At 46.7% G+C, this 27,544-nt stretch overlaps 2 protein-coding genes across 2 annotated transcripts in view; one reads left to right on the top strand and one right to left on the bottom strand.

Annotated features, from left to right (window-relative positions):
- The window catches only part of GARNL3 (GTPase activating Rap/RanGAP domain like 3), a 55,557-nt gene extending 47,277 nt beyond the window's left edge, over positions 1 to 8,280 (top strand). Inside the window, exons 20-29 of the mRNA XM_015820008.2 lie at positions 514 to 627; positions 1,147 to 1,322; positions 2,720 to 2,878; positions 4,195 to 4,261; positions 4,360 to 4,467; positions 5,272 to 5,390; positions 5,921 to 6,056; positions 6,827 to 7,036; positions 7,612 to 7,723; positions 8,121 to 8,280. Coding sequence (XP_015675494.2) covers positions 514 to 627; positions 1,147 to 1,322; positions 2,720 to 2,878; positions 4,195 to 4,261; positions 4,360 to 4,467; positions 5,272 to 5,390; positions 5,921 to 6,056; positions 6,827 to 7,036; positions 7,612 to 7,723; positions 8,121 to 8,280 — 1,361 coding nt within the window. The remainder of the gene's footprint in view (positions 1 to 513; positions 628 to 1,146; positions 1,323 to 2,719; positions 2,879 to 4,194; positions 4,262 to 4,359; positions 4,468 to 5,271; positions 5,391 to 5,920; positions 6,057 to 6,826; positions 7,037 to 7,611; positions 7,724 to 8,120) is intronic.
- Positions 8,281 to 18,042: 9,762 nt separating this feature from the next.
- SLC2A8 (solute carrier family 2 member 8) lies at positions 18,043 to 27,491 on the bottom strand. The gene is made up of 11 exons (XM_015820006.1): positions 27,428 to 27,491; positions 26,011 to 26,149; positions 25,761 to 25,923; positions 24,772 to 24,978; positions 23,951 to 24,050; positions 22,803 to 23,014; positions 22,012 to 22,158; positions 21,114 to 21,222; positions 20,815 to 20,991; positions 19,662 to 19,807; positions 18,043 to 18,307 (listed from the first exon to the last, which is right to left on the bottom strand). Exons 2-11 carry the CDS (start codon positions 26,103 to 26,105, stop codon positions 18,167 to 18,169), a joined length of 1,497 nt encoding a protein of 498 aa, XP_015675492.1. The 5' UTR covers positions 26,106 to 26,149; positions 27,428 to 27,491; the 3' UTR covers positions 18,043 to 18,166.
- Positions 27,492 to 27,544: the final 53 nt, after the last annotated feature.

The raw sequence follows: 27,544 nt of genomic DNA, 5'->3' as shown, positions 1-27,544 counted from the left end.
GCTTCAGTTTGAGAGGCAGACAACACAGATTCATCCCCAACAGGGAAGGGATCCAGGGCAGAAAACATCCTGCAGCCAAGAAGGCTCCACACCCATTTGCATCACTCAGGTGACCTTGAGGACACAGGTAAACCTCCAAGTGGCCTCAACGATTCTCTAAAATGAAGGCAAATGACCAGCAGTCTGCAGGGAGTATAAATCCTTCCATTCCCCACCCTCCAGTCAGAGCTGAAGAAGCTTCTTGGATGAGAAGCGAAACGTCTTCAAGGAAAAAACAAGAAAATCCAGTTGCCTCCTGAAAAAAAGCACCTTTGGGACTGTCTCTCCCCCTCCAGTTGGAGAACTTGAATATCTGGCTCGCACTAGGACATTTGGTTCTTACAATGTGCTTTGTGTCAGCTGTCCTCCTGCAGAGGAAAAGGTGGGACACCAATGAATTACGATGTTGATGGTCATGGAGAATCACGATGAGGTAGCTCTCTTGATGAGATGGTTTGCCCTTCCGTCCCGTAGGAAAGGAGGCACGGCTTCTGGTCTTCAGGCTGAACGCCCTGTGGAAAGGCATCGAAGCACGGCTAAGCAGGAGCAAAAGCGAATGTCGAGAAAACAAGCTGGAGAAAACAAAAGGTACTGCAGAAGTATCTGGTTAGAAACCAAACCACGATCCTGAATTAGTAGGCTTTGATCAAACGACTGGGCTATCTCTTTGAAGGGCTCCTACAAAGACGAGGGGGGTTAAACTATTTTCCAAAGCACTAAAAGGCAGGACGAGAAGCAACGGATGGAAACTAACCAAGGAGAGACTCGACCTAGAACTAAGGAGACATTTCCTGACAGTGAGAATAATTAACCAGTGGAACAGCTTGCCACCAGAAGTTGTGGGTGCTCCATCACTGGAGCTTTCAAAAAGAGACTGGACAACCATTTATCTGAAAGGATATAGGGTCTCCTGCCCAAGCAGGTCCCTTCCAACTCTCTTATTCTATGTTCTACGTTCAGTTTTGAGGAAGAAAGATCTGCATCTCACTGGGCTTCAGGAGAAAAGCTTAAGCTGAAAGTTTTTAGCTCCCCTCTCAGGTGTTTTTTTTTGCACCATGGTTTGTTTGGCAAATTCCATTCCTAATGCCTCTAACTTCCGTCCTCCAGGCTGCCATCTGTACGCCATCAACACCCACCACAGCAACGAACTGCGGATCATCGTCGCTATCCGAAACAAGCTCCTTCTTGTCACGCGGAAGTTCCGGCGGTGGGAGACTCTGAACGGTGCCCCCTTGGTGTCCCCCCAGTCAGAATCCCCCATAGAGGAGTTCCAGTACATCAGGGTAGGTTTGAGGTAAAGCATCAGCAGATGAGTCGCCGAGATAAAGCCGTGACAGAGGAGCGAGGGTGGTGTTTCTCAACCTTGACAGGCTCAAGTCACGTGGACTTCAACTCCCAGAATTCCCCAGCCAGCCTTGCTAAGTTCCACACATATTAAAGTTGCTGAGGTTGAGAAACAGCAAGCTAGGCTGATAGTCAACTCATGGCAGAGAATCTTTGCAGCTCAAGGATGAGTTGTGGGGTCCTTGAGGCTCTCCAAGCTTGGCGGCTTTCTTACAGACCATTTCATGACCCAACTAAGTAACATCATCGAAAGCAGAACCCACTCCTTTCTAGCACTGTTGATGTTACCTAATTGGGTCATGAAACGTCTGCAGGAAAACCACCAAACTCAAAGAGCATCAAGGATCCTGGTAGTCGTGGTAGAATTCCTCTTGTTTATTATTTGGTGCATATATTGCTCCCATCGATATCTGTTTTTGATTGATCACGATTTCTACCATGAAAATTCTTCCTTCTTCATCTGAGAAGACCTTTTTGGAATCCAGTGTCTCTTTAATGTGTAAAGCTTTTGATGTGCTGATGTAAAATAGAGTTTCCCAATTTTTGGATACTCCAGTAATTTATAATGTTGTTTTTTTATACATGTTTCTTGGAGGCAAATTATGTCCATTTTCAATTTTTGTAATCGTGTGGGAAAAAAATTTCCTTGATGGGTAGTTCAATCCATTTATATTCATTGAGAGAATTCTACTTTCCTCCTCCATCTTATTTACTTATATTTAGGTTTTATTCTCCTTGTGGTCCTTTTATGTCTCTGTTCTCTTGCCACTCCCTCTCCTTCTTGATCTGTATTCTTCTTCTTCTTCTTCTTCTTCTTCTTCTTCTTCTTCTTCTTCTTCTTCTTCTTCTTCTTCTTCTTCTTCTTCTTCTTCTTCTTCTTCTTCTTCTTCTTCTTCTTCTTCTTCTTCTTCTTCTTCTTCTTCTTCTTCTTCTTCTTCTTCTTCTTCTTCTTCTTCTTCTTCTTCTTCTTCTTCTTCTTCTTCTTCTTCGTGTAGCTGTCTCTTCTGTTACTAGCTCTTTCTGTTTTTTATATTCCCTATCCACTTGGGTTTCTTGTGTTTTTTCTTCAAAAAAACCCCCCAAAAAACCTTCTTTGGGAGAAATCAGGAGCGACATTTCCTAATCGGTAACACAAAGACTCTTTCTTCAGATGCAGAGAAATCTATCAATCCCTTGAAAAAGCCCAAAAAATTAACAGACAATAAGAATTCCAGTTAGGAGACATCCTTAACTTGTCTATGTTGTTCTTCACATTCAGCATTTTTTTCTTTTTGGTCTGTTCCTGCCGAATTTCACAGTTTCCTTTTTTGCGGCGTCTGATTTTTTTCGGTTGCAGGAAATCTGCTTGTCCGATCCTCCTGTGGTCATGACCTTGGTGGACGGCCCCACCGGTGAAAATGACAACCTGATCTGCGTGGCCTACCGACACCAGTTTGACCTGGTCAGCGAGAGCACGGGCGAGTGCTACCGAATGCACAACGTTGATGCGAGCAGGGTAGGTCCAATAGACAATTCAGTAGATCCATTCAGAATTAGGTTCCTGATGAGCCCATTGGAGGATCCTGTCTTGAGAACTGGATGGGAAAGAAATCGAGGTCCAGTGTATTTGGAATATTACATCGTTTTGATCATCACCATATAAAAAAGATGTTGAGACTCTGGAAAGAGTGCAGAGAAGAGCAAGAAAGATGATTAGGGGACTGGAGGCTAAAACATATGAAGGACGGTTGCAGGAATTGGGTGGGTCTAGTTTAATGAAAAGGAGGACTAAGGGTGACACGATAGCAGTCTTCCAATATGTGAGGGGCTGCCACAAAGATGAGGGGGTCAAGCTACTCTCCAAAGCGCCTGAAGGCAGGACAAGAAGCAACAAATGGAAACTAATCAAGGAGAGATTAGATAAATTTTTCCAACAATTAAAATCAGTGGAATGGCTTGCCTCCAGAGGTTGTGGGTGCTCCATCCCTGGAGGTTTTCAAAAAGAGACTGGACAGCCATTTGTCTGAAACGGTGTAGGGTTTCCTGCTTGGGCAGGGGGCGGGGTTGGACTAGAAGACCTCCAAGGTCCCTTCCAAGAAGCAACGGATGGAAACTAATCAAGGAGAGAACCAACCTAGAACTAAGGAGGAATTTCTTGACAGTGAGAACAATTAATCAGTGGAACAACTTGCCTTCAGAAGTAGTGGGTGTTCCAACACTGGAGGTTTTTTAAGAAGAAGAGATTGGACAACCCTTTGTCTGAAATGGCGTAGGGTCTCCTGCCTGAGCAGGGGGTTGGACTAGAAGACCTCCAAGGTCCCTTCCAACTCTGTTATTCTGTATTCCATTCTGTATTCTGACATTCAGGAAAGCTAAGACAAGGATCTGGTTCTAAAATGAAACAAAGAATTAATTGACACCCTGCCATCTTCCGTGGGTTCTTGGAAGGTTACTTGAAAATATAGTGGGGTAGAGTAGATCAGCTTGAGCGGGTACATGAAACCATCACCAGAGACAGTTCCCTAGAGCAGAGGTCCCCAACCTTTTGGGCACCAGGGACCGGTTCCGTGGAGAGAGGTTTTTCCCCGGACCGGAGGGTGCGTGGTTTTGTGTGCTGCTTGCATCCCACGGATGGGGCTTTGCTTGTTTGTGCGGACCGGTTGCTGGCATGCCACGGCCCGATACTGATCCACGGACCAGGGGTTGGGGACCCCTGCCCTAGTGAGTACAGCGTCTGGGAGCTAAAGGCGAGGGAGAAAGGAAATCCTTGAACTACGTTGCAGTCAGCTTGGCCTCCAGCCTGCCCACTATCCTTGCCCATTATCATTGCAGGTTAATTTTGTTGCAGCTATTGATGTGTATGAAGATGGCGAAGCTGCCCTGCTATTGTGCTACAACTGTAAGTACCGCCGTCTCCCCAGAAGCTCCGAAGAAACTGAGCCTTCTCTGGCGTCAACCCATCTCTCTTTCCCTTCCTTCTTTCTTTCTCTGTTGCAGATGTCTGCTATTACCGCAAAGTCTGCCCCTTTAACGGGGGTACAGCTCTGGTCCAACCCCTGGCATCAGACTACCACTTCAGCTGGAACCAGGTTCCTTATGCGATCGGTAAGTAAAGCTAAGCTGCAGGCATCCCGCAGGTGCTTTCCTTTCACGAGGCAATTGGAATTTTCTCATTTTCCTTGGAAGACGTTTCTCTTCTCATCTCAGGAGCTTCTTCAGCTCTGAGTGGACGGTGGTTAATGGAAACAACACAGGAGAACAAAGCCATCGGGACAAGAGTCGGCAGTCCATCTGCGTTTGAAAGACAAGGGCCATTCTTTGGAAGACAGCATAGTCCGCGTTCTGGACAGAGAGGACCGCTGGTTTGAAAGAGGGTTCAAAGAGGCCATCTAGGTCAAAATTGAACAGCCCTCTCTCAACAGAGGGGGAGGGATAGGACTATCGCCAGTCTACAACATAGTCTTTTCAACAGTTCCTAGAAGGTTCCACACCCATTTGCGCTATTCGGGTGACCCCGAGGGCACAGATAAACCTCCAAGTGGCCTTAATGCCTCTCAGAGGGAGTACTAATGACCAGATGACTGCAAGGAGTATAAATTCTTTCATTCTCCACCATCCAGTCAGAGCTGAAGAAGCTTCTGGGATGAGAAGCGAAACGTCTTCAAAGAAAAAAAAGAAAGAAAGAAAGACCAGTTGCCTCATGAAAAAGCATCTTTGGGATAACTATGACCTGGATGACTTGAGAATCTCCATAGACATTAAGCTGCGGGTGACTTTTAGCTGGGCGGTTGACCAGGAGCACATCTGGAGAGCTTGAGGAATGCCTGTGACCTTCTGGATCTGAACCGCTTCTGGGTTGTCTTCTTCATTGAGGACCTTGCTCTATCCCCAACCCTTTGTCTCCTGCAGTTTGCGCCTTTCCTTACATCTTGGCCTTCACGAACGACTCCATTGAGATCCGTTTGGTGGTCAACGGGAACCTTGTCCATACAGCGGTGGTCCCAGCCTTGCAGCTGGTGGCTTCAAGGGTAAGGAGAACGGGCGGGACCTGATCTGCCGCATCCAATCCCTTTCCCCCACCCAGACTGTTCTCACCATTTTGGGCTAGCTCTGAGATGTTTGAGCCCTCCATCCCCTCTTCTCCAGCCCCTCTTGATTGAGTGAGTGAATTAATGGACCCTTCATTAAATTTCCACCTTGCTTAAGTTGTACACCTCAAGGCACAATTCCCATTTGTGAGGTCTACTAAGGCTTGGGAACTTTGGAACCCTTTATCTCAAAAACGTTTGAGGCTTTGGAGGTTTTTAAGAAGAGATTGGACAACCGTTTGCCTGAAATGATAACAGGGTCTCCTGCACGAGCAGGAGGTCGGTCTAGAAGACCTCCAAGGCCCCTTCCAACTCTGTTCTTCTGTTTGTGTAGTGGACGAGAAGTTCATTTATTGTAAGTTTGAAGAGCCTCTTCTTTCTCAGCTCCAGTTGTTCCAATCCTTTCTAAAGATGAGAGACAAGGGCTGGGAGAAGCTACATTTGCTAACTCAACTCACTTCTCCTTCCAGTCAGATATCTACTTCCGAGCTGCCACGGCTGTGAGTGAGGTGTCTAACAGCAGTTCAAAGGAGACCAGCTCACCTGGGTCCCCTCAGACGCCTTCCGTTCAAGAAAATCTCATTTTCTCCCCTTCCGCAGCAGAAGGTAAGGAAGCTGGGCTGGTGGCCATCAAGCGGCCGATTGCTAAAGCACCGGTCCTTTCCGACCTCAATTCCAAATATTGGACTTTCTGCTTTACCCTATCATAGAGGTTAGGATGCCTCATGGAGGGAATCGGTGTTCTTCCTCAGAAATGTCTCTGGAGATGCTCAGTCCTCCAGGTCCAGGGTTGTCCCAAAGGTGCTTTTCCAGGAGGCAACTGGCCTCTCTTGTTTTTCTTTGAAGACCTTTCACTTCTCACCCAAGGAAGCTTCTTCGGGTCGGACTAAGAAGCTTCTTCAGCCAGAACGGAGGATGAGAAACGAAACGTCTTCAAGGACAAAAACCAAAGGAAGTCCAGTTGCCTCTTGAAAAAGCACCTTTGAACTGGAAGCTGCTTAGCATCTCCTGGAATCCCTGCAGTGTTTCAATCAATAACATGGTCGTTAAATGAGTCTGGCTTGACTTTGCTGGTCAGAAGGTCACAAAAGGGACCCCCTGGGATTCTGCAACCGTCGTAAATACGAGACAGTTGCCGAGCATCTGAATTTTGATCACGTGACCCTGGGGAGGCTGCAAGGGTCATAACTGTGAAAAATAGTCATAAGGGCTGTTGTAACTTCCGACGGTCGCTGAATGAACTAAATCGAGGACTACCTGCAATGTGAGCATGCGTGGAAGGCCAAGCTTCCAGAAATGCTTGATTGACCATCGGCTCTTTGGCCAGCCGTCTGAAGCCACGCTGGGTGTCAGCGTCGTTCTCTTCCTCCTTCCAGGTGAAGCTTTGTGCCGAAACATCTACAAAATCCCCCTCAGCAATCTGGTGGGAAGGAGCATCGAGCGCCCGCTGAAATCTCCCATGGTGCCCAAGGTCATCACCACCCCGACGTCGGCTGGCATGGCCCCCATGCCCGTCGCACCTTCCCTCTCCTTGTCGCGGATAGAGATCAAACAGATTGCCAGCAGAACCCGCAAGGAACTGCTTGGTAAAGTTGGCAACATTTTCTGGGTATCCTATGAAACAGGACTTTACAGACATGGGGCCACCAACTCTAAGGCCAGGGGAAAGTTCTTAGGTTGTATCGTCCAAATCAATCAATCAATCAATCAGAATAGAGTTGGAAGGGACCTTGGAGGTCTTCTAGTCCAACCGTCTGCTCAAGTAGGAGACCCTATACAATTTGAGACAAGTGGCTGTCCAGTCTCTTCTTAAAAACCTCCAGGGATGGAGCACCCACAACTTCTGAAGCACCCACTGGTTAATTGTCCTCACTGTCAGGAAGTTTCCCCTTAATTCCAGGTTGCTTTATTGTTTTTCTATTATTATTATTATTATTATTATTATTATTATTATTATTATTATTATTATTATTATTATTATTATTATTATTATTATTATTATTATTATTATTATTATTATTATTATTATTATTATTATTATTATTATTATTATTATTTCTGGCAATTATTACCCACCTTAAGAGAACTTTCCTGAAGTTAGAAAAGCAAGAAGGGAAACATCTCCCAAGGATTGACGGATATCCTTCCCTGGATTCTCTAGGCCTCTTAAATGATCCTTCTTCCAAGTCCGAAAGTGGTCCAAAGCAGAAGAAGCTTCCATCAAAACCGTCAGAGCCCAAACAGGGAACTCTACGGTCCTCGAGCAGTGACAGGTAAGCAACGACTGACACAAGAGAGAGTTGGAGTGAGGCTACAGGTGAGGCAATAGAATAGAATAGAATAGAATAGAATAGAATAGAATAGAATAGAATAGAATAGAATATGAAATGGAGAGAATAGAGTAAAGTAGAGTAGAGTAGAGTAGAGTAGAGTAGAGTGGAGTGGAGTGGAGTGGATGGAATGGAATGGAATGGAATGGAATGGAATAGAATAGAATAGAATAGAATAGAATAGAATAGAATAGAATAGAATAGAATAGAATAGAATAATAGAGTTGGAAGGGACCTTGGAGGTCTTCTTGTCCAACCGTGATGGCTGAACCTTTCTAAGATCACGGCCTCTTCTACAACCCACGTGGCCCTCTTCCCCTTTCTGCTTTCCTCTCCCCAGGCTGCTTGTGACCTCCTTCCAGAGCAGTTCCGAAGAGCCCCACTTCTCTACCGGCTCAGACGTTGACCCTGCCCCACTGGAGGAGGAAGAGGGCCAAGAGCCCAGCACTCTCTTCCAACTCGGGGCCTCCTTTGAGGAAGGTGCCATTGACTTGAAGTGAAGACAACCGGGACAATCAATCTTTGCACGCAACTCGCCCGTCCCTCCCTCCCATTCTCTGCCATTGACACCCCCTCCCGCCCCCGCCCCCCGTTTTGTACAGCTCTCTAAAACGGTATCCATCACAGCAAAAAAAAGTCCTAGTAATTTTAGAAAGGGGTCTCCACGCGCGATCCAAGAGGGGAACCGAAGGATCCAACTTTGGATGCCTTGAATTGTTTCAGTCGATGGATTGATCGAACGAGAGGGATCCAGCTCTGGAGGCCTGAATTGTTTCAGTGGATCGACTGGTCGAACGAGAGGCCAGGTGTGCGTGCGTGCGTGTGTGTGTGTATAGTCCTTTTGGTGATCAGAGGGCGGTCACCCAATTCTTTTGTGTTGTTGTTGTTGAAAAACAAAGCTCGGGTGAAGGATGCGACGAGTTTTAATCAGTGCGTTGATTAAACCTCTCTCTATTTTCACGTGGGATTTCAAGGAACGGGCTGCTTACAGTTCAGGGGTGGGGCGAGTCCTAAGTGCCCCCCCCTCCTTCATGGCAACAGCCAACAGTCATGTTCCCTTTTTCCATCAGTACTAGAGGACAGTTGTTGAGGATTGTCCCCAGATTAGGAGATTAGAATGGAAAGAATGGAGAATGGAAGTTTTCTGACGGACATTTCTCATGGTTGGGAACTAGAAGGAGAGTCCTGGGTCCATGCTGAAAATGGCCTCCATCTTCCTTGTCTGAAACAGGACCTGTGCAGGGCTCCTGCCTCCTCCAGGGTCTTAACTTATATTCTATATATATATATATTTTAATTACATAGCTGCAAAGAAACAGGGAGTCATTGCAATCTGCCTGCGAGGACAATCCTAGAGGCATCTGGTTTGTCACTGCAGGGCAAAGGCTGATGGACCCGAACATCACAATTCAAAGGTGTGTTGGTGTGTGGAGTTGCCGCCCCCCACACACACACAAATCCTGTGCATGACTTCCAAACTATGATGCGATCAGAAGGCAGAGATTATTAGCAACTACGGTTGAGTCATCTCTACTTAATCAACTGCTTTGGCACACTCGAAATTAGATTGTGCGTTCTTGAAATAGGTTTTTTTTTTGTCTGATCCGGGGGGAGGGGGGGATAAAAAGAAATCTGGAATTCTTTAAAAGGTGTGACAGAATGACAGAGTCGGAAGGGACCTGGGAGGTCTTCTAGTCCAACCCCCTGCTCAAACAGGAGATCCTATCCCTTTTTAGAACAATGGTGGTCCAATCTCTGCGTGAAAAACCTCCAGGGATGGAACACCCACAGCGTAACCCCAAATATATAAGTATTGTCCACATAACGATGGTTGCTTCTACTTGTTGAGGAACCTGATCAATTGAAAGAAAAAAATATTGCAGTTCTGTTAAACCATAAGAGTTTCCTCTTCGGTTCCCAACCAATAGACCTTTCTTAAGCCAAACATCTGTTCTTTCTCTTCCCGCCTCGTTTTCTCATTTTGATTCTTGGATAAATGTCTACCTCCCCCATTTCTGCCCGCTGGAAAGAAAAGCTTAGACATAAACAGCTGTCTGTTTATCTCTGGACGTCTCCGAAAAATAACTGCAAGCCTAAAGCCTTGTTCTCTTTGGATGAGTGACTTCTCCTAGCAAATGTGAATTGACTAGCCGAAGAGTTTAAACTTTAAGGTGACCACCCAGGTTAAGTGCTAGTGGGATCCATGAACCGGTTAATGAGTTCACGAGTTCAAAACAAAGTCAGAGACCTTGTAAAAGACACTGAAGCTACTTCCAACCTTGGTTAAACAGGTTTGGAGGTTTCAAAAAGATGGCAGCCTGTTTAACCGGAGGCAAGGTGGCACCGGAAACGTGCCCTGGCCGTCTCTTGGGAGGGAAATCTCTCTCTTAAGCCGTCTTTTTGTCTCAGCGATGTTTGCCCCTCCCCTAACCCATCCCCTTCGCCCTTCCTCACAATGGTAGTTTCTGCCCTGTGGTTTATTCAGACACCCTTGTCTCAATCATCCAGGTCCAGGTGCTTTTCCAAACTGGACTGTCTTGGCTTCTGCCTTGAAAAAACTCAATGGCTCTCAGAGGGAGTACTAACGACCAGGTGACTGCAAAGAATATAAATCCTTCCATTCCCCACCGTTCAGTTAGAAGCTTCTTGGATGAGAAGCAAAACGTCTTCAAGGGGGGAAAAAACCCCCAAGGAAGTCCAGTTTTGGAAAAGACACTTTTGCTTCAGACACCCTTTAATACCAGATCTCTATCTGAAGGATCAGTAGCCCTGCCCCAGGAGACATACACTGGCACTCCACAACTGTCTTCTGCTCCGATTCCAACATTTCCTTGCCAAGTTCATCAAGTTGACTCTGATTGGTCCTCCCTTGCACAAATAATCCTGCTCTGCTTGTTTATTTATTTATGTATGTATTTATTTATTTATTGCCCCCAATCAGAAAACCAAGCAATATTTTCAGATAACCCATGTCCTTCCAAGAACCAAACGGTTCGCCTTTGACCACGGAAGACGGCAGGATATCACTTTTTTTTCTCTCCGTTTTAGAACACCCGATCCTTGTCTTAGCTTTCCTGAATGTCAGAATACAGAATAACAAAGTTGGAAGGGACCTTAGAGGTCTTCTATCCAACCCCCTGCTCAGGCAGGAGACCCTACACCATTCCAGACAAACGGTTGTCCAATCTCTTCTTAAAAACCTCCAGTGTTGGAACACCCACTACTTCTGGAGGCAAGTTGTTCCACTGATTAATTGTTCTCACTGTCAAGAAATTCCTCCTTAGTGTCAGGTTGGTTCTCTCCTTGATTAGTTTCCATCCGTTGCTTCTTGTCCTGCCTTCAGGTGCTTTGGAGAATAGATTGACTCCCTCTTCTTTGGGGCAGCCCCTCCAATATTGGAAGACTGCTATCCTGTCTCCTGTAGTCCTTCTCTCCATTAAGCTAGACCTATCCAATTCCTGCAAGTGTCCTTCCTATGTTTTAACCTCCAGCCCCCTAATCATCGTTGTTGCTCTTCTCTGCGTCTTTCTAGAGACTCAACAATTGAGACTCCAGTTGTCAGCTTCCTTCCTTTCTTCCTGGCAGCATCTGTTCTGAGACTAGAACGAGGCAGGTCTAAGGAAGGGATTCCCACCACTGGGGGTGGTGATCTCCAGTTTGCAACCCTTCCTGGTGGATCTTCCATCCCACCTTCGATGTCCTACCTCTTTTGCCCACCAAGGTTCCATGATCCCAGCCCCCCCTCTACCTTTGCCTAATTGCCTTATGTTTTCCTCATTGGACAGAGCAGTTAATCCATCTCGGGCGGGATGGCTATATCGAGCAAACTTTTTGACTGTTTGGGGTTCCCAGGGGAGCCAGGCCTCTAAGCAGATAAAACCTTGCACTTTTGGCTGGTGAGAAAACCAGCCACTGAGCTTCTAGAGTTAATAGAAGTTGGCTTTGCAGGTTATACGGTGGAAAAAATAAGCATCAAATGTTTATTTTTCCCCCCCACCGTGTTCCTTGAAGGGCACAAGTCACGAGCTGATCGGTGCAGATCTTCGACCCTTTTCTTACATCTCACAAACACTGGTTCCCAAAAACCGTCAGCCTGCACAGCTAAATTAGAATCTGCCAATGAGTTCCAAATCAATTGCAGTTTCTAATCGACTGGTAGATTTAGCGGTGCTGAACAACACACACACATCTCCCCTTGCTGAAGGAGCCAGCTGGGTGTGTGTGTGTGTGTGATGGGAGTTGGAATACAGCCTGACCCTCAAAAAGGTCCCAGAGAGAAAGAAGCTGGGATGGGGGACAGAGGGAACGACGCACCAGCTCCAAAGGGTTGCCAAAATTTGGGCAGAAACAGACTCGGTGGCTTCCGACGTTCTGAATTTCTTTTGAATGTAGCATCACTTCGCGTTTCTTCCTTTTTTTTTTTAACACCTTTGTCTGCGGACAATGAAGTATGTGTTTGCTGAAGATGAGGCACTTGTCTTTCTACTTTGGTGAAAATTGTCCTCTCCCCCCACTTCTCTCTGCTATCACCTCTTTGATTCCAAAAGATTATTTTTTTTGTGTGGAAAAGCAGGGTGTAATCTTGTTGCTGCATAATTTCGTTGGGGCGGGGTGCGCTGGTGGTAAATTAGCCGAGTAATTCTTACGTATCCTTCCCGTTTGCTGATAGCTATGTTCTCTTCTGCTTGAGGGCTGTGCGCCCCTGACAGTTGTACAATCAACGGTCTTCCAGGTTGGTTAAGAAGATTTGAGTGAACCCATAGGGAGAGTTAGCAAACGTGGAGACACGGTTGTAACCATTTCAACTCTGCAAGAGAAGATACGAAGCTCGGAGTTGAACGGTGGGGTCCTCGGTGCTCTCTGAGCTGGGTGGTTTTCTTGCAGACCTTTCACGACCCAGCTAGGGAACATCCTCAGTGCAAACCCCACCCGCTTCTAGCACTGAAGATGTTGCCTAGCTGGGTCATGAAACGTCTGCAAGAAAACCACCCAGCTCAGAGAGCACCAAGGACTTCACAATTTCAGCTCTTCTTCGCTGTCTTCAATTTGTTTGTTTTCGTGCCTTTGAGTCAATCTCGACTCCTGGAAAATGTCTGGAGAAGTCCTGGCAGTTTTTTCGGCAAGATTTCAGAACTGATTTTTTACTCTTGTCTCTAACTTCCCAGGGCTGAGAGAGAGAGAGAGTAACTGGCCCAAAGTCACCCAGTTGGCTTCGTGCCTAAGGCAGTCTAGAACTCACGGTCTCCTGGTTTTCTAGCCTGATGCCTTAACCACTGCCCTAAACTAGGTCTCCATTGCAGCGACCGACTGCAAGTTTACCCAGCTTTTTACGCTTCAGAAAAAGAGGCACCCTTGTGATGTCCCCAGTTCAAATGCTGCCTTGAAGCTGAGTCTCTCAATGGAGAAAAAAAAAAAAGTAATTAATTGGGACCGGGCTAATCCTCCCCATACCGTTTTCATGGTAAAAATGGTGTTGCATTTGTGTGATATTTGTGCCCTCCCTTTTGAAATTGCGGCAATAGTAGAATTCGTCCATCCAGGACCGGATTTATTTATATTTTTTTTCCAAAAGGGAAACAAGGAACGTTTGAAATCCCGGAAACCCAACACAGAGGAAGGAAACTGATTCAATTTCTACTCTTTTTTTTTTCCCCTGAAAGGCAATGACTTTGCCAAAAAAAGCCGCCGGCCGTGGTTAATTTTGGTTTTCATTCCCCAGGGCGACTCTTTTGGCGTGGCGTGAAAGATGAAGCTTCTTAGGCGAAATTTTGCCTCTTTGCTCATCCAGACGCAAAATATGGACAACCAGGTTTTCTGCTGAAGGGAGACCAGGATTAAAATCTGCGGGGAGGTGTTTGTACTTGATTCAATGCTGAAGTTTATTTCCTATTTACCAAAGCAGATTTTCTGCTGGCCTCAGAGCTGCGTTTACAATGCGTACGGGACGGTTAATCGCTCCTAATTCCACTACGGAAAGAAAGTGCAATCAGGGTTGTGAGGTTGTTGTTTTTTTTTAAAAAAAACTATTACCTGTGCTTTGGTTTTTCACACACATAAATGGGGAGAGGGTGGAGGGAAAGGCGCGATCACCAGAACCTCCTGGTTCAAGGGAACATTTTTTTTCTTCCAGTTTAAACTTAAAAAAAGGGGCATAGAATCTATATTACATTTCCTACATTTTCCACTTTGCCTCCCAACAAACGGTCTTATTCTCCAACCACCAAACCAGGGTTAACTTTCTCTGCCTGGCCCCTGTTCAGGTTAACGAATCTCCTCTCCTATCAGTGCTGATCCAGGCTGGCTGGGGACACTGGGAGTTGTAATCTTAAGAGAGGGAGGGGCGGTTAAAGAGATAAAGGGGGGCTGATCCGCCTTTTGTTCCCTCTTGAGCGGAGGTCCTGGAAAGGCTTCGCAGACTTTGCCTGCCCGGTAGACCATCCACTGTTGCAAATTTTAAAAATAAAATAAAATACAAATTGAAAACGGGACCTAGCGAAATGAACCACCTTTGCGAGAAAACGTGGCAAAGGATTGCCTCTTGTCAAGAACACGGCCACAAATGTAGCGTTGACATTACACAACTGATCTGCTACGGCTTTGCACGTCTGTTCTGTTTGTGCCATTTGACTTGGTGTCTAAATTTTTCCATGTTTCCCTGTGGTATTCTGATGTCTCCAAAGGAAGAACTCCTTCTACTCCTTCTCCTCCTCCTCCTCTTCTTTCTCCTCTTTCTCCTTCCCTTCTCCTTCTCCTCCATCCCTCCTTCTCCCTTCCTCTTTGCTCCTTTCCTCCTCGTCCTCTTCCTCCTTTATTTTTCCTTTTTCTCCTTCTTCCCTTCCTCCCTCTTCCCTTCCTCCTCCCTCTAAGCTGGCGATGGGAGAGTGGCTGTTTTCTGCAAGGGTGACTTGCTAATATTTACAAAACACTCCTATCGCCAGACAGAAGGCACTCTGAAGCTGATGTATGTACAAAACCGTTTTGTCGTGGACACTGGTTGCTTGTTTCTCCTGTCCTCCCTTTTTTTTTTCTTTCTTTCCAAAGAGCGCCCTCGAGCATCGTCCGGCATGAGTTAGGTGTGACTGCCCTGTGCCCCCTCCCCAGGCGACAGATGGAGAAGGAAGACGGATTGGGCCATGTCCGTCCCACCTTTCCCCCCTACCACCACTCTCCCTGTTCTTGCTTCCAAGCACGATGTGACTTCCACCTGGAATTTGGTGCTCTTATTTACGGGTGGGGCCTGGGGGAGGAATCCCGGGCGGACGGTCCAAGTGGTTTAGAGGGGACCACCGATCCGTTGGCAGGAAGGAATGGGAGAATCCAGGCGACGTTTACCGCTTAAATCCATCCTCTCCCTAAATCTCACTGTGACGCACACGAAACGCCGGTTGATTTCGCCAAGAGGATCCCACGCCGGATAACTTTAGGAAATGTAACTTAAAAGTGGCTAGGAAGATCCTCCGTCAACCGGGTCACAGTTGTATCAAAAGTGTGTGGGGGGGGGGGAGGTTATTTTTGAAAAGGCAACTGGACTGATTTTTATTTTATTTTATTTTTTCCAGGAAAAAGAAGACGTTTCACTTCCTATTCTGGAAGCTTGATCGGTTCTATCGGATGGTGTGGGAGATGGAAGGACGGTCATTGAGATTAGTTGGGGTGTGTGTCTGTGTGGTGGGGGGAAATGATAGGTTCTGATAGGATTGTGTATGTGTGGGGTGGTGAGAACGAAAAGACTGTGCTTCCTTGGCATTCAACTGCTCTTAGGGGACCCTGAGGTCACAGATAACACCCCACGTCTCTCTGCTAGATTTGTAGCTTGGGGGGGGGGGTCCCTGGTGGTCTCTGAGCTTGGTTTTTTTTTCTTGCAGGCGTTTCATGACCCCGCTAGGTAACATCATCAGTGCAAAACCCCACCCCCTTCTAGCACTGATGACGCTACCTAGCTGGGTCATGAAACGTCTGCTAGAAAAGCTCAGAGAACAGCCAAGAATCTCACCATTTCAACTCGGGGAGAGAGAGAGAGAGAGAAGCAGGAAGAGGAGAAGAAAGAGGAGGACTGTGGGATCCTTGGTGCTCTCTGGGCTGAGTGGTTTTCTTGCAGACGTTTCATCACCCAACTAGGTAACATCATCAGTGCTAGAAGGGAGTGGGGATTGCAAAGAGGAGGAGGAGGAGGAGGAGGAGGAGGAGGAGGAGGAGGACTGTGGGGTCCTTGGTGCTCTCTGGGCTGGGTGGTTTTCTTGCAGACCTTTCATCACCCAACTAGGTAACATCATCAGTGCTAGAAGGGAGTGGGGTTTGTGGAGAAGGGAGGAGGAGGAGGACAGTGGGGTCCTTGGTGCTCTCTGGGCTGGGTGGTTTTCTTGCAGACCTTTCATTACCCAACTAGGTAACATCATCGGTGCTAGAAGGGGTTTGCACTGATTAATTGCACCCACCAATTAATCTCAACTGTCGATAATTGTCCTTCCATCTCCCACACCATACAACTGATGAAGCTTCTAGGATAGGAAGCAAAATGTCTTCTTTTTCCTCAAAAAAAAGAAGTCCAGTTGCCTTTTCAAAGATATATTTAAAAAACCCCACATTTGATACAAGTTTAAGGGGGGGTTTGGAACGGCCTCTTCCCCATGCCCTGCTCCACGGATCGATCAGAGAATTAAGTCTCTTGAAAAATTTTTGGGTTTAAACTCCCTTTCTCGACGCCTCTGGGATCGTGGCTTTATTTCACACCTAACTTTTTTTTTTGCTGGATCGTGCCCCTTTTGACTGTTAACTCTAGTGGGATTTTGTACTTTTCAATGATTCTGTGCTGTCAGCCTGTGGCTTGCCCTCCTGTGAGTCTCAAAAGTTTAAATTATACCACCAAGTGTCTTAAACTTAATTGTATTTGCCATTGTTTTTTCAATGCTACAAGTAATAATTGTATTATTTCCCCCTTTTTTTGTTCCTGTGTGTTTTCAAAGCTTGTTAAAACAAAACAAAACAGAGAGAGAGAGAGAGAGAGAGAGAGAGAGAGAGAGAGAGAGAGAGAGAGAGAGAAGCGCGTGAGAGAGAATCATACTTTGGATATAATGGCAAACATATTTGTTCTGAAAGTTCCATAGACCACAGCTGTAAAATCAACTGTTGGGGTTTTTTTTTTCCTTCTTCCTTGATATGTAATAAATATTTATGACATTTGATAATGCTATATTCATCATTGGTTTGTTCCCCTGGATTGCGCTTATAATTCACGAGCACCCCGAATGGGATGTTCTTGCTTCTCCCTGGACTTCTGAATATTGAACAGGGGAGGAAAAATACACCCTTCGCCTTTTGTGAACACCCACACCCACACCCACACGTCCTGATCCCTCTTTCCTAGGGCCACATTTGATCATTTATCCTCACCATCTGAATTTCCGGGGCAACTTAAGGTGGTCAGAAGAAAGCTCGGGATCAAATTCCAGTCTGTGTCATGGCCCCATTGGATGCGAACAAACCACATCCAGATGTCAAAAGAGTTCAATTGGCTGTTTTATTGCTCTGATTGCACCTAGATAAAACTACATGAGGTTCAACAGCATTCAAAGGAGTCAGACTTCGCCCTCTTGTGGCTATGCAGAGATTCCAGGCTAGTTCCCTGCTTGACGCCTCCCCCTGGCTTCGGAAGTCTTTCTCTTGACATCCATGTTGCTTAAATGGATTTTAGTTTAAGACTAACCCAAGCAGGAAACCTTAAAAACCTTCAGTGATGGAGCAACCATGTTTTCTGAAGGCAAGCTGTTGCACTGGTTGATTGTCCTCACTGTCAGGAAGTTTCTCCTTAATTCCAGGTTGTTTCTCTCTTTTGATCAGTTTCCAACCATTGTTTCTGGTCCTGCCTTCTAGTGCTTTGGAGAATAATTTTATTCCCTTTCTACCTTCTTTCCTTGAAGCTATCGAACAGAGTTTTCCCTTCTCCCAATCCTGCTTGTTCTATTTCTTTACCAAACAGTCAAGGGACGGTTTTGTTTAGGTAACGCAAGTTACACCACCCTCCTCTCTGTTGCCAGCTCCATAGAAGTAGAAACGGCTCAGTTATACCGTAGCGGTTTTAACAGTCATTTATTGAAGCACCTTCAAAAGCAGCATCCTCGTTTACAATGTCAAAAGGCAAAAATAAACATTTACATTAGGAAATCTGAGCACCCCGGGCCTGCAGATCAGAAAACATAGCACCCTTTTTATTAGTAATCCTCCGGGTCCTTCCTACCATGAGGAAGAAGCCGAAACTGGAACAGGCCAAGCTCCTGGGATAAACGGAAAGAACGGAAGGTTTTTGGCCTTGCCAACCAATGTCTTCAAACCACCAATTGAGTGAAATCCACGATGGGGGGGGGGAATAAAATCTTGCGTGCAAAAGTTTTAACGCGGTCCGCGGAAATGTGCCTCTATCTCTTCTAGGCTTTTCCCTTTGGTTTCCGGAACACAGAAAAGGGTGAAGACCACGTTGAGCAAGCAGGTGGACGAGAATAGCCAGAAGGTCCCATAAGGAGTTAGGAGGACCTAGAGAAGAGAGAAGGAAGTTGAATCAATGTTGGGGCAAGGCCTGGAATTCAGATAAGTGCTTAGCCTGTATCACCCGGCACAGCGGGGATAATGCTCGGCTGATTTTATTTCTTAATCGTATTTAGATAGCTGTCCACCTTCTGAGAAATGGCGCACCACAGTTGGAGAAAGTTCATAGAAGATGGTCACCTCAAAAAAAAAAAAAAAAGACCCTCAGACACCACAATGGGTCTCTTTCCACACCACATTCCAGAAACCTATTGTTCTTAGACATCTGCACCTTTTTTTAAAAAAAAAAATGCAGTGTGCTTTGTGTTTGTGTCTTGAGACAAAGAAGAGAGGAGCTACATTTTGGAGCATGGATAACACCCACCCCTAGACCTAGAGACTGCAGTCCTGAATCACAGGGAGATGCCACGATGGAAGACATGGTGCCGGATCATTTTATAATCATAATAAAGTTGGAAGGGACCTTGGAGGTCATCTAGTCCAACCCCCTGCTCAGGCAGGAAACCCTATCCCATTTCAGAAAAATGGCTGTCCAGTCTCTTCTTAAAAACTTCCAGTGTTGGAGCATTCACCACTTCTGAAGGCAGGTTGTTCCACTGGTTAATTGTTCTAACTGTCAGGAAGTTTCTCCTTAGTTCTAGATTGCTTCTCTCCTTGATTAGTTTCCATCCGTTGCTTCTTGTCCTGCCTTCAGCTGCTTTGGAGAATAGCTTGACTCCCTCTTCTCTGTGGCAGCCCCTCAAATACTGGAAGACTGCTATCCTGTCCCCCCTCGTCCTTCTGTTCGTTAAACTAGACATATCCAATTCCATCAACCGTTCCTTATATGCTTTAGCCTCCAGTCCCCTGATCATCTTTGTTGCTCTTCTCTGCACTCTTTCTAGAGTCTCAACATCTTTTTTACATCGTGGTGACCAAAACTGGATGCCGTATTCCAAGTGTGGCCTTACCAAGGCCTTGTAAAGTGGTATCAACACTTCACGTGATCTTGATTCTATCCCTCTGTTAATGCAGCCTAGCACTGTGTTGGCTTTTTTTTTGGCAGCTGCAGCACACGGCGGGCTCATATCTAAGTGAGTGTTTTACTTACTATTGTGCCTTTATTATTTTTATCAATAACTTTCCAGGGGGGCTGGAATTGGCTGAGCCTTTACAAAGCCGCTCCATCTTTCTCTGGGTGTTCCCTTCCCCAAAAGAGATCAAAACCATCATGAGACGTCCCAAGATCAAAGCCAGACAGATCAAGCAAAGGACCTTCTCCCCAGCCAATGACGTTTATCCCTCTTCTCCTGCAGAGTCCAGCTGGACTTCCGTGGCTTATGCGGAGGTTCCCTTTGCTTACCGTGAGGTTGTGGAACTCCTTGGTGACCAGGAAAGCCATGAGCCAATTGGTGAGGACGCAGGCCCCGCTGGCTATCCCTCGGGCTCTCAGGGGGAAGATTTCAGACATCACCAGCCAGGGGATGGGGCCCCAGCCCAAGGCAAAACCTGTGGGTGGCAGAACAGCAAAAGGAGACGGCGTTTGTCCTGGATTAAATCAGGCAACGGAAAGAGATCGCCCTACTTCGCAATGGATGTGAGGATGGGTGCGACCTGGAGCTGGAGGAACATCTGAGGTCTTTATGAAGACTCCAAGCCTATCAAAGCTTCCTCCACTGAGGATGTAGCAGAGGCCTCCAGAATTCCAGAGGGATCTTCTGCTCTCAAGATCACAACTAAGACTGTGGCCATCTCTGCCAATTGGCTCAAGTAAGCACCTTGCCCAGTCCACCGCCCACTTTGTTTTGCTGTCTGTGGACCTGTCCTCTCCACACCTCTTCCCAGGAGGAGTTGCAGGCTGAAGCAGCCATGGCAGTAGGGGCTAAAATGGATATGGAAGGATCTTGATGGGCCTGGCGTGAAAATCTGCAGCTTTCCTATCTGGATGATTTCACTATACTGTACATGTCGTGTGTTTATTTAGTCTTAAAGTACATGGACTGCAACAGTGGAAGAGGAATGTTGACGTGGAGGAAAGGGGCCCATCAAGGCAAGGGAAGCCCCACAGGTTAGCAGATCGCTTCTTCCCAATACATCCATCAACCTATTTTCCAAAGCACCTGAAGGCAGGACAAGAAGCAACAGATGGAAACTAACCAAGGAGAGAAGCCATTTGGAAGTAAGGAGAAATTTCCTGACAGTTAGAACAGTTAATCAGTGGAACAGCTTGCCTCCAGAAGCTGTGAATGCTCCAACACTGGAAGTTTTTAAGAAGAGTGGACAGCCATTTGTTTGAAGTGGTATAGGTTCTCCTGCTTGAGCAGGGGGTTGGACTAGAAGATCTCCAAGCTCCCTTCCAATTCTGCTATTCCCTTACAGTTCAGAAATCGCTAACAGCCGAGAATCTAAAGCTTCTGAAAATCTTCCAGGATCAACCCCCTCCCCAATAATTCTAGATGATGGGAATCCACCTTTTTTTTTTCTAGAGCCAGCACTTCTGCAAGACCCTCACTCACCCATAATGAAGAAACTCATGCTCAGCACTGCTAACCAGGCCAGGGGGTGTCCTTCCTCCACAAGGGGGGTGTCCAGGGGGCTCTTCAGCAACTGGAGATGGGAAGAATTGCTGGGGCTGGGGCCGGTGATTCTGAAATAGATCCCAAACACCGTCGCGCTGGCAGTCATGATAACTCCTGGGGAGGGGAGAGGGAGAGAGACAAGAGCGTTCGGAACGTTAACTCTTACTTTTTTGGGGGGGGGACTCCCAAAACTTGCCTGAACTTAGGAAAGAGAGCTGGTCTTTCCATCATCCTACCTGAGATGATGAGAAGAATTTTTCGCCCGGTTTTATCAATAATGAGAGCGGCCATTGCTGTGAAGAAGACTTGGATAGAGCCAACAATGACGGTAGCGGCACTACTGTTCTGGAAGACACACAAGGAACATGGAAGCCTTTTTTGACCCGTTAGGAAAAGGACGGGTGGTCCTCGACTTGCAACTTAATGACGCATGTCGGAAGAAGAGTTACAGAGAAAAAAGGAAGGACAGTGTTCCAATATCTCAGGGGCGGCCCCAAAGAAGAGGGAGTCAAGCTATTCTCCAAAGCGCCCGAAGGCAGGACAAGGAGCAACGGATGGAAACTAACCAAGGAGAGAAGCAACCTGGAACTAAGGAGAAACTTCCTGACAGTGAGGACAATTAATCAATGTTGCCTCTGGAAGTTGTGGGTGCTCCATCACTTTTGGAAGAAAAGACTGGACAGTCACTTGTCTGGAAAGAGTATAAGGTCTCCTGCTTGAGCAGGGGGTTGGACTAGAAGACCTCTGAGGTCCCTTCGAGATTCTATTCTATTCTATCCATTTCATATTCTATTCTATTCTATCCATTTCATATTCTATTCTATTCTATTCTATTCTATCCATTTCATATTCTATTCTATCCATTTCATATTCTATTCTATTCCATTCCATTCCATTCTCTATTCTATTCCATTTTCTATTCTATCCATTTTCTATTCTATTCTATTCTATTCTATTCTATTCTATTCTATTCTATTCTATTCTACTCTGTTCTGATTGACTACCTGTGTGATTGATTTGGTCAATACAATCAAGGGGTGTAGTTCCACCGCTCCCAAATAAAAATCTAGCAGATCCGGGAGGAGATCCGCTGGGGGTAGATCAGGATGAACAACCCACTGTTGACCTCCTCACCTTAAAGTTGGCATCTTCAAAGATGGTTTCTGCATAAAACATCAAGGCGTTGATCCCGGACGCTTGCTGGAAGAACATCATCGCCACTCCGATCAGGAAGGGCTTGTAGATGGCAGGGTTCTTGAACTCAGCAAGGCTCATGTCTTGCTACAAAGGGAAATGCAGACTTACAACAATTCATTTAGTGACCGTTTCAAATGTACAACGGCACGGAAGGAAGAGACTTGGCGACTGTTTTTCACACTCAAGACCCTCGCAGCATCCCCACGGTTACGATTTACATTCCGACGCTGGACAACCGACTCACATTTATGACGGTCGCAGCATCCTCTCTGTGTGTGTGTGTGTGTGTGTGTGACATGGTCCCCTTTGGCGACCTTTTGACACGCAAAGCCCAGGGGGGAAAGTCGGATTCACTTAATGACGGTGTTACTAATTTAAGCACCGCAGCGATTCAATTAACAACTGCATCAAGGAAGGTCGTCCAAGGGGGCAAAATTCACTTAACAACAGAAATTTCGGACTCCAATCGTGCTCGTAAGCCGAGGACTATCTGTATTTTACTTTTGCTTGGTTTAAAATTCCTTTTTATTTGTTGTTTTTTTGTTTGTGCGCCACCTAGAGTAGCCCCATGGCGAGACAGGCAGAAAATAAATGTAATCAATTGTTGTTGTTGTTGTTATTATTATTATTATTATTTCGGAGAGCATGTCCAGAGCTGGCATCTCAACCCATTTAGGGGAAGGGCTGCGATTAAGGAAGGCTTAAGCCGTCTCTGGGTTCTCTTTCACCTGTTCGCCGGCGTTGGCTTCGATCTCCCGGCATTCCCACTCGTGATCCACCAGTGGGCCCCGCAGGAATTGCAAAGCGGCGATGGCTTCCGGCTGCCGATTCTGGCGTAGCAGGAAGCGAGGCGTTTCGGGCATGAAAGCCATGAGGACCAGCAGGAAACAGGGAGGGATACAGCACAGCACCGCCAGCCAGCGCCACGCCAGCGCCGTGCCTGGGGGGGACAGGAGGAGGACAGCTGTTCTCAGGGCTTGTAAGGAAAGGAGGGAGTCGGGGAACAGAACGGCCGCTGTGTGATCCCACGGCTTGGATCTGGTCCTTTGCCTTTTGAGAACTCAGAAAGAGGCCGGTGGAGATGCCACCAGGGTCCTTCTCCGAGGTGGCACTCATCCCAAAGGTGATGCCCAGCCTAGGTTATCTTTTAAAAACATGTCTTTATCTAGGCTGGCTTTTTCTCCCTGCCCTGTTGTTCATCCGTTATATTCTGAGTTAAGATTTAGCCCTGCTTGCTTTGGGTTTTCAGGATGAGAATTACGTAACAGATGTCCTATTATCCACTATTTTTTCTTTAAGCTCCTTCCTCCCTCCCTTCCTTTCTCTCTCCTTCGTTCCTTCCTCCCTCCCTCTCATCTTTCTTTGTCTTTCTTTTTCTCCTTCATTCCTTTTCTTCCTCACAATTCCTTCCTACCCTTCCTTTCTCTTTCCTTCCTTCCTTTTTTTTTCTCTCTTCTTTTCCATCCTTCCTTCTTTCCTCCCTTCCTCATCTATCTCTCCTTCGTTCCTTCTTTCCTTCCTTCCTCACTCCATCTTTTTTCTTTTTTTCTTTCTCCTTCATTACTTCTCTTCCCCACAATTACTTCCTGCCCTCTTTTTTCTTTCTCTCTCTCTATATATATCTTTCTCTTTTTCTTTCTTTCTTTCCTTTCTTTTCTTTCTCTCCCTCTGTATCTCTTTCTCTATTTCTTTCTTTCTTTCTTTCTTTCTTTGTCTTTTCCTCTGTCTCTTTCTCTTTCTTTCTTTTCTTTTCCATCCTCCCTCCCTCCCTCCCTCTTCTTTCCTTCTTCACGATTCCTTCCGGGGAGCATGGGACAAAACTCCCTCCCTCCAGCCGAGTCCGGATTTAACAATGCCTCTTAAGCCAGAAATGGACCTGCTAGGTAAGCTCCCAGGATGCCTGTCACTACCATCAGCTGAACGCACGAGCCCAGGACTCCTCGGATCTTGGAGTGAGACGTTTCGGATATATAGATCTAAGACATAAGCCAGAAAGGTTAAATTAACAACAGAAGCTGTAATGGAGAAGACCGGGCAGGTCACAGAATCTTACCGTCACCCTCGTCTTCCAATTAAAACTGGCCATGAGAAGGAAGGAAAACGAGTTCAAAGACAGGGATTGATTGACTTTAACTCAGTGGTTCTCAACCTTTTTAATGCCGCGACCCCCAACCGGTCGTAAGTCGAGGACTAAACCGGTCATAAGTCGAGGACTAAACCGGTCGTAAGTCGAGGACTAAACCGGTCGTAAGTCGAGGACTACCCAACCAGTCGTAAGTCGAGGACTTTCCCTGCCCGGGAGCGCCGTGCATGCGTGGTTCCGCCCCCTGCACCGGCCGAGGCGTAGCTGGCAAGCGGCAGAGACGGAGCAGGCCGACCACCAGCTGGCCCAGCTCAAGGGAGGTAAGGCACCAGCCAGAAAAGGGGGAAAAAATGGCGGACAGCCTTGCTTGGCGACCCCCGTGAAATGGTCGATCGACCCCAAATGGGGTCCCGACCCATAGGTTGAGAACCGCTGCTTTAACTCAACATGATGTAGCTTAATTTGAGAATTCGTGCATCCCAGGCAGGTGGATGCAGAAATGACTTCTGCTTGCTTGCACCCTCTCAGCAGCTACTGCTGACTTAGCCATAGGAATTTTCTCTTATCCTGTGCGGAATCACACTGGCAAAAGATTGACACGTTTCCCCGCTTACCGGAACTACCAAGGATGTGACGCCACTGGCCAAGCCACACAGCAGCCGTCCCAGGTAAAGCATCCAGATGTTTTGGGCCGCGACGATGATCAAGAAACCAAACACATATGGGATCGTGCAGAGCATCAGGCTAAGTTTCCGGCCAATTTTGTCCACCACGTATCCTCCGAGGGTCCCTCCAGCTGCAGCCCCCAGCGTGACCACAGACTGCAGAAAGAAGGGAAGAAAAAGCCATATGAGAAAAGCAGGGGAATGAAACAGTGGACGCCAAATACAGAGGTGGCTAGTCCTCTCTGAGGTTGGTTGTTTTCTTGAGCGCTTCGTTACACAAACTAGGCGACATCATCAGTGCTAGAAGGGAGAGAGAAAACCCCATTCCTTTCAAGCACTGATAATGTTAACTAGTTGGGTCATGAAATGTCTGCAAGGAAACCACCAAGCTCAGACAGCATCAAGGACCCCACAGTCCTTTCCTCCTTTTCCTCCTCCCACAAACCCCACTCCCTTCTAGCACTGATGATGTTACCTAGTTGGGTCATGAAACGTCTGCAAGAGAACCACCAAGCTCAGAGAGCATCAAGGACCCCCCCCATTTCAACCCTGACCTACAAATATTCTCCTTTATTGGTACTCAAAATTCACCCTGAATGTCTTCTAGGCAAATGCTACAGTTTCACTATAAAGCCTTCAATAGCAGCTTTGTTTCATTTATCTAAGGTCTGGTGATGCTCAGAAAGGTGGCACGTAAGCCGCCAGGATGATAACGACAATCTCAAAATATCTGCAACGCCACTTAAGCAATCATTGGCATCGACAAAATCAGCATCGGTCAATTGCAAAAGGCAGCTTTACTTGGAACAGCTTACAACCTGCGCCAATAGTTTTAACGCCAACAAACCACAATGTCTGCCTCTCCCAGGTCCTGGGGAAGTTTCAGTAACTGCCATCTCCAGTGGCTGATTGGCCCACAAGATCTCGCGGCAACTCACTCCAAACCATGATGCTTGTGTGTCATCTAGTCTCAATTCTGGGTCGTTGCTTCGCTTCAAACTAGGGATAGCTGGCGAGCTGTACCCCAGGACGAAGCCGAAACTTAACGGACCTAAGACAGCGGCAAAGGTAGCCAAGTAGAGATTGCGGTTTTGGACTTTGCTGTAAGAGAAGGAAGGATGAAACAAATCGGCGATAAATTATCAGTTTGGGGCCAGCCTCATTTCAGAAACAAAAATACATACACACCTCAAATAAATCTCCAGCTGAGAGGGTCTTCCAGCAGCATGCAATTCTGTCTCTGGGTTAGGATCCAAAAGGGGTCTGTATTCCTCGGAAGTCATTCTCTTTGGCTGGGCCCCAAAGAAGACGCTTAATGATAGGACAGCTTGAAAATATAAGGGGAAAGAAAACAAGAGAAAAAGCACAATAAGCAGAAAGATGCAAATCATATGACTTCAAACCACTAGCTTCCTCAGTTATAAACTGCAGACTCGGTAGTTAAAGGGAGGCAAAGTCTGCAGTGATCCATTTTAATTTTCCACCAGACAAAGATGCACAGCCTCCCTCCATTTTTTGCTTTGCTCAAAACGGGGATATTTGCAGTGGTTTTATATCTGGAATAGCCAGATAATTCTCTTCCCTGATCTCTTTCTTGCTCCTCTGTCTTCTCTGTCGGAGCAACCAGGAAAGCAAGAATGAAACAAAGAGGAAATTACGTCCCCAAGGATGACAACAGCCTGAAGAAATCTATTTTTTAAAAAATCCTCCAGAGCTTCAGAATTTAGAGGTACACACAGCCAATTCATGTCTTCACATGACACAAGCTCAGGTTAGCCTTGTCCAGTATGACACCCCGCCCCTCCATCCAAACAACGGATTTCCTTTTCAACCGTCACACCAAACTGGTTCTCTGAACTGGCTTGAAACTGACTAGACCAGGGGTAGGCAACCTTGGCTCTTTTATGACTCATGGACTTCAACTCCCAGAATTCCTGAGTCAGCTATGCTGACTCAGGAATTCTGGGAGTTGAAGTCTACGAGTCATAAAAGAGCCAAGGTTGCCTACCTCTGGACTAGACCTTACTCATTTTCACAACTAAGGCTTTTGCCCACCCAATCAACTCTAGCTCAAACCAGTTTTTCTAACGTTGGGGGGAAAAAGCCATCTCATCTATATCTAAGCTGAAGTCATTTGGGGGAGGCAGCTTTTCACTGTAATTTCTGACATGGGTGCCAAGAGGTTGCCATTCTGTAGCCCCCGGGTTTTTCTGCTCAGAGAGCGTCAGAGAAGGTGGGCTAGAGAGACCCTTCTGGAAAAAACACATTAATCTTGGAAATAAGGCGTTGATCTCCTCCTTCCCCTTGTTCTCCCCCTTCTGGGGATCAACTGCCACACCCCAGGCGTCCAAGAGGGAGGGGATGCTGGGCGTTGTAAACACAGGCAATGGCTGGCTTCTCCAGTTGCAACACCCTCCCTTCTCCACCCTCTGCCAGGGACCTGAATTCCCCAGCCAGCTGGGCTGAAAAGCGAATTGCCATGCTGATGCTTGCAGAGGGCGCCAGGTTGGGGAAGGACCCAGGGAGGGAGCTGGGCAAAGCCGCTTCCAAAGGGGCAAGTTTGATTTCCCAGCCGGGGTGAGGCTGACCCGGAAATCCTACTCACCTCCTTTATCCTCCGCCTTTCTAATTCCGGCCCCCGCGAGCAGCGCTTCCCCGCCGACCCCAAACAATGCAATGCAGGTTTGCAAGGTGGAACCAAAGACCCTCGCGGTCCGGTTTC

Source organism: Protobothrops mucrosquamatus, unplaced genomic scaffold (genome assembly GCF_001527695.2).
Source record: "Protobothrops mucrosquamatus isolate PMUCROS unplaced genomic scaffold, P.Mucros_1.0 scaffold1039, whole genome shotgun sequence".
Lineage (NCBI taxonomy): Eukaryota > Metazoa > Chordata > Lepidosauria > Squamata > Viperidae > Protobothrops > Protobothrops mucrosquamatus.
This window is presented reverse-complemented; position numbering and strand designations above follow the sequence as displayed.

Bases quoted from the DNA above. Each gene is read 5' to 3' on its own strand.
- SLC2A8 (XM_015820006.1), bottom strand. From the start codon at position 26,105: ATGACTTCCGAGGAATACAGACCCCTTTTGGATCCTAACCCAGAGACA. The intron at 20,992-21,113 runs GTAGGATGATGG...TCCCCTCCCCAG, and splicing joins AATTCTTCTCATCATCTCAG to GAGTTATCATGACTGCCAGC. The intron at 19,808-20,814 runs GTGAGTGAGGGT...TGCCACCCACAG, and splicing joins CATGAGTTTCTTCATTATGG to GTTTTGCCTTGGGCTGGGGC.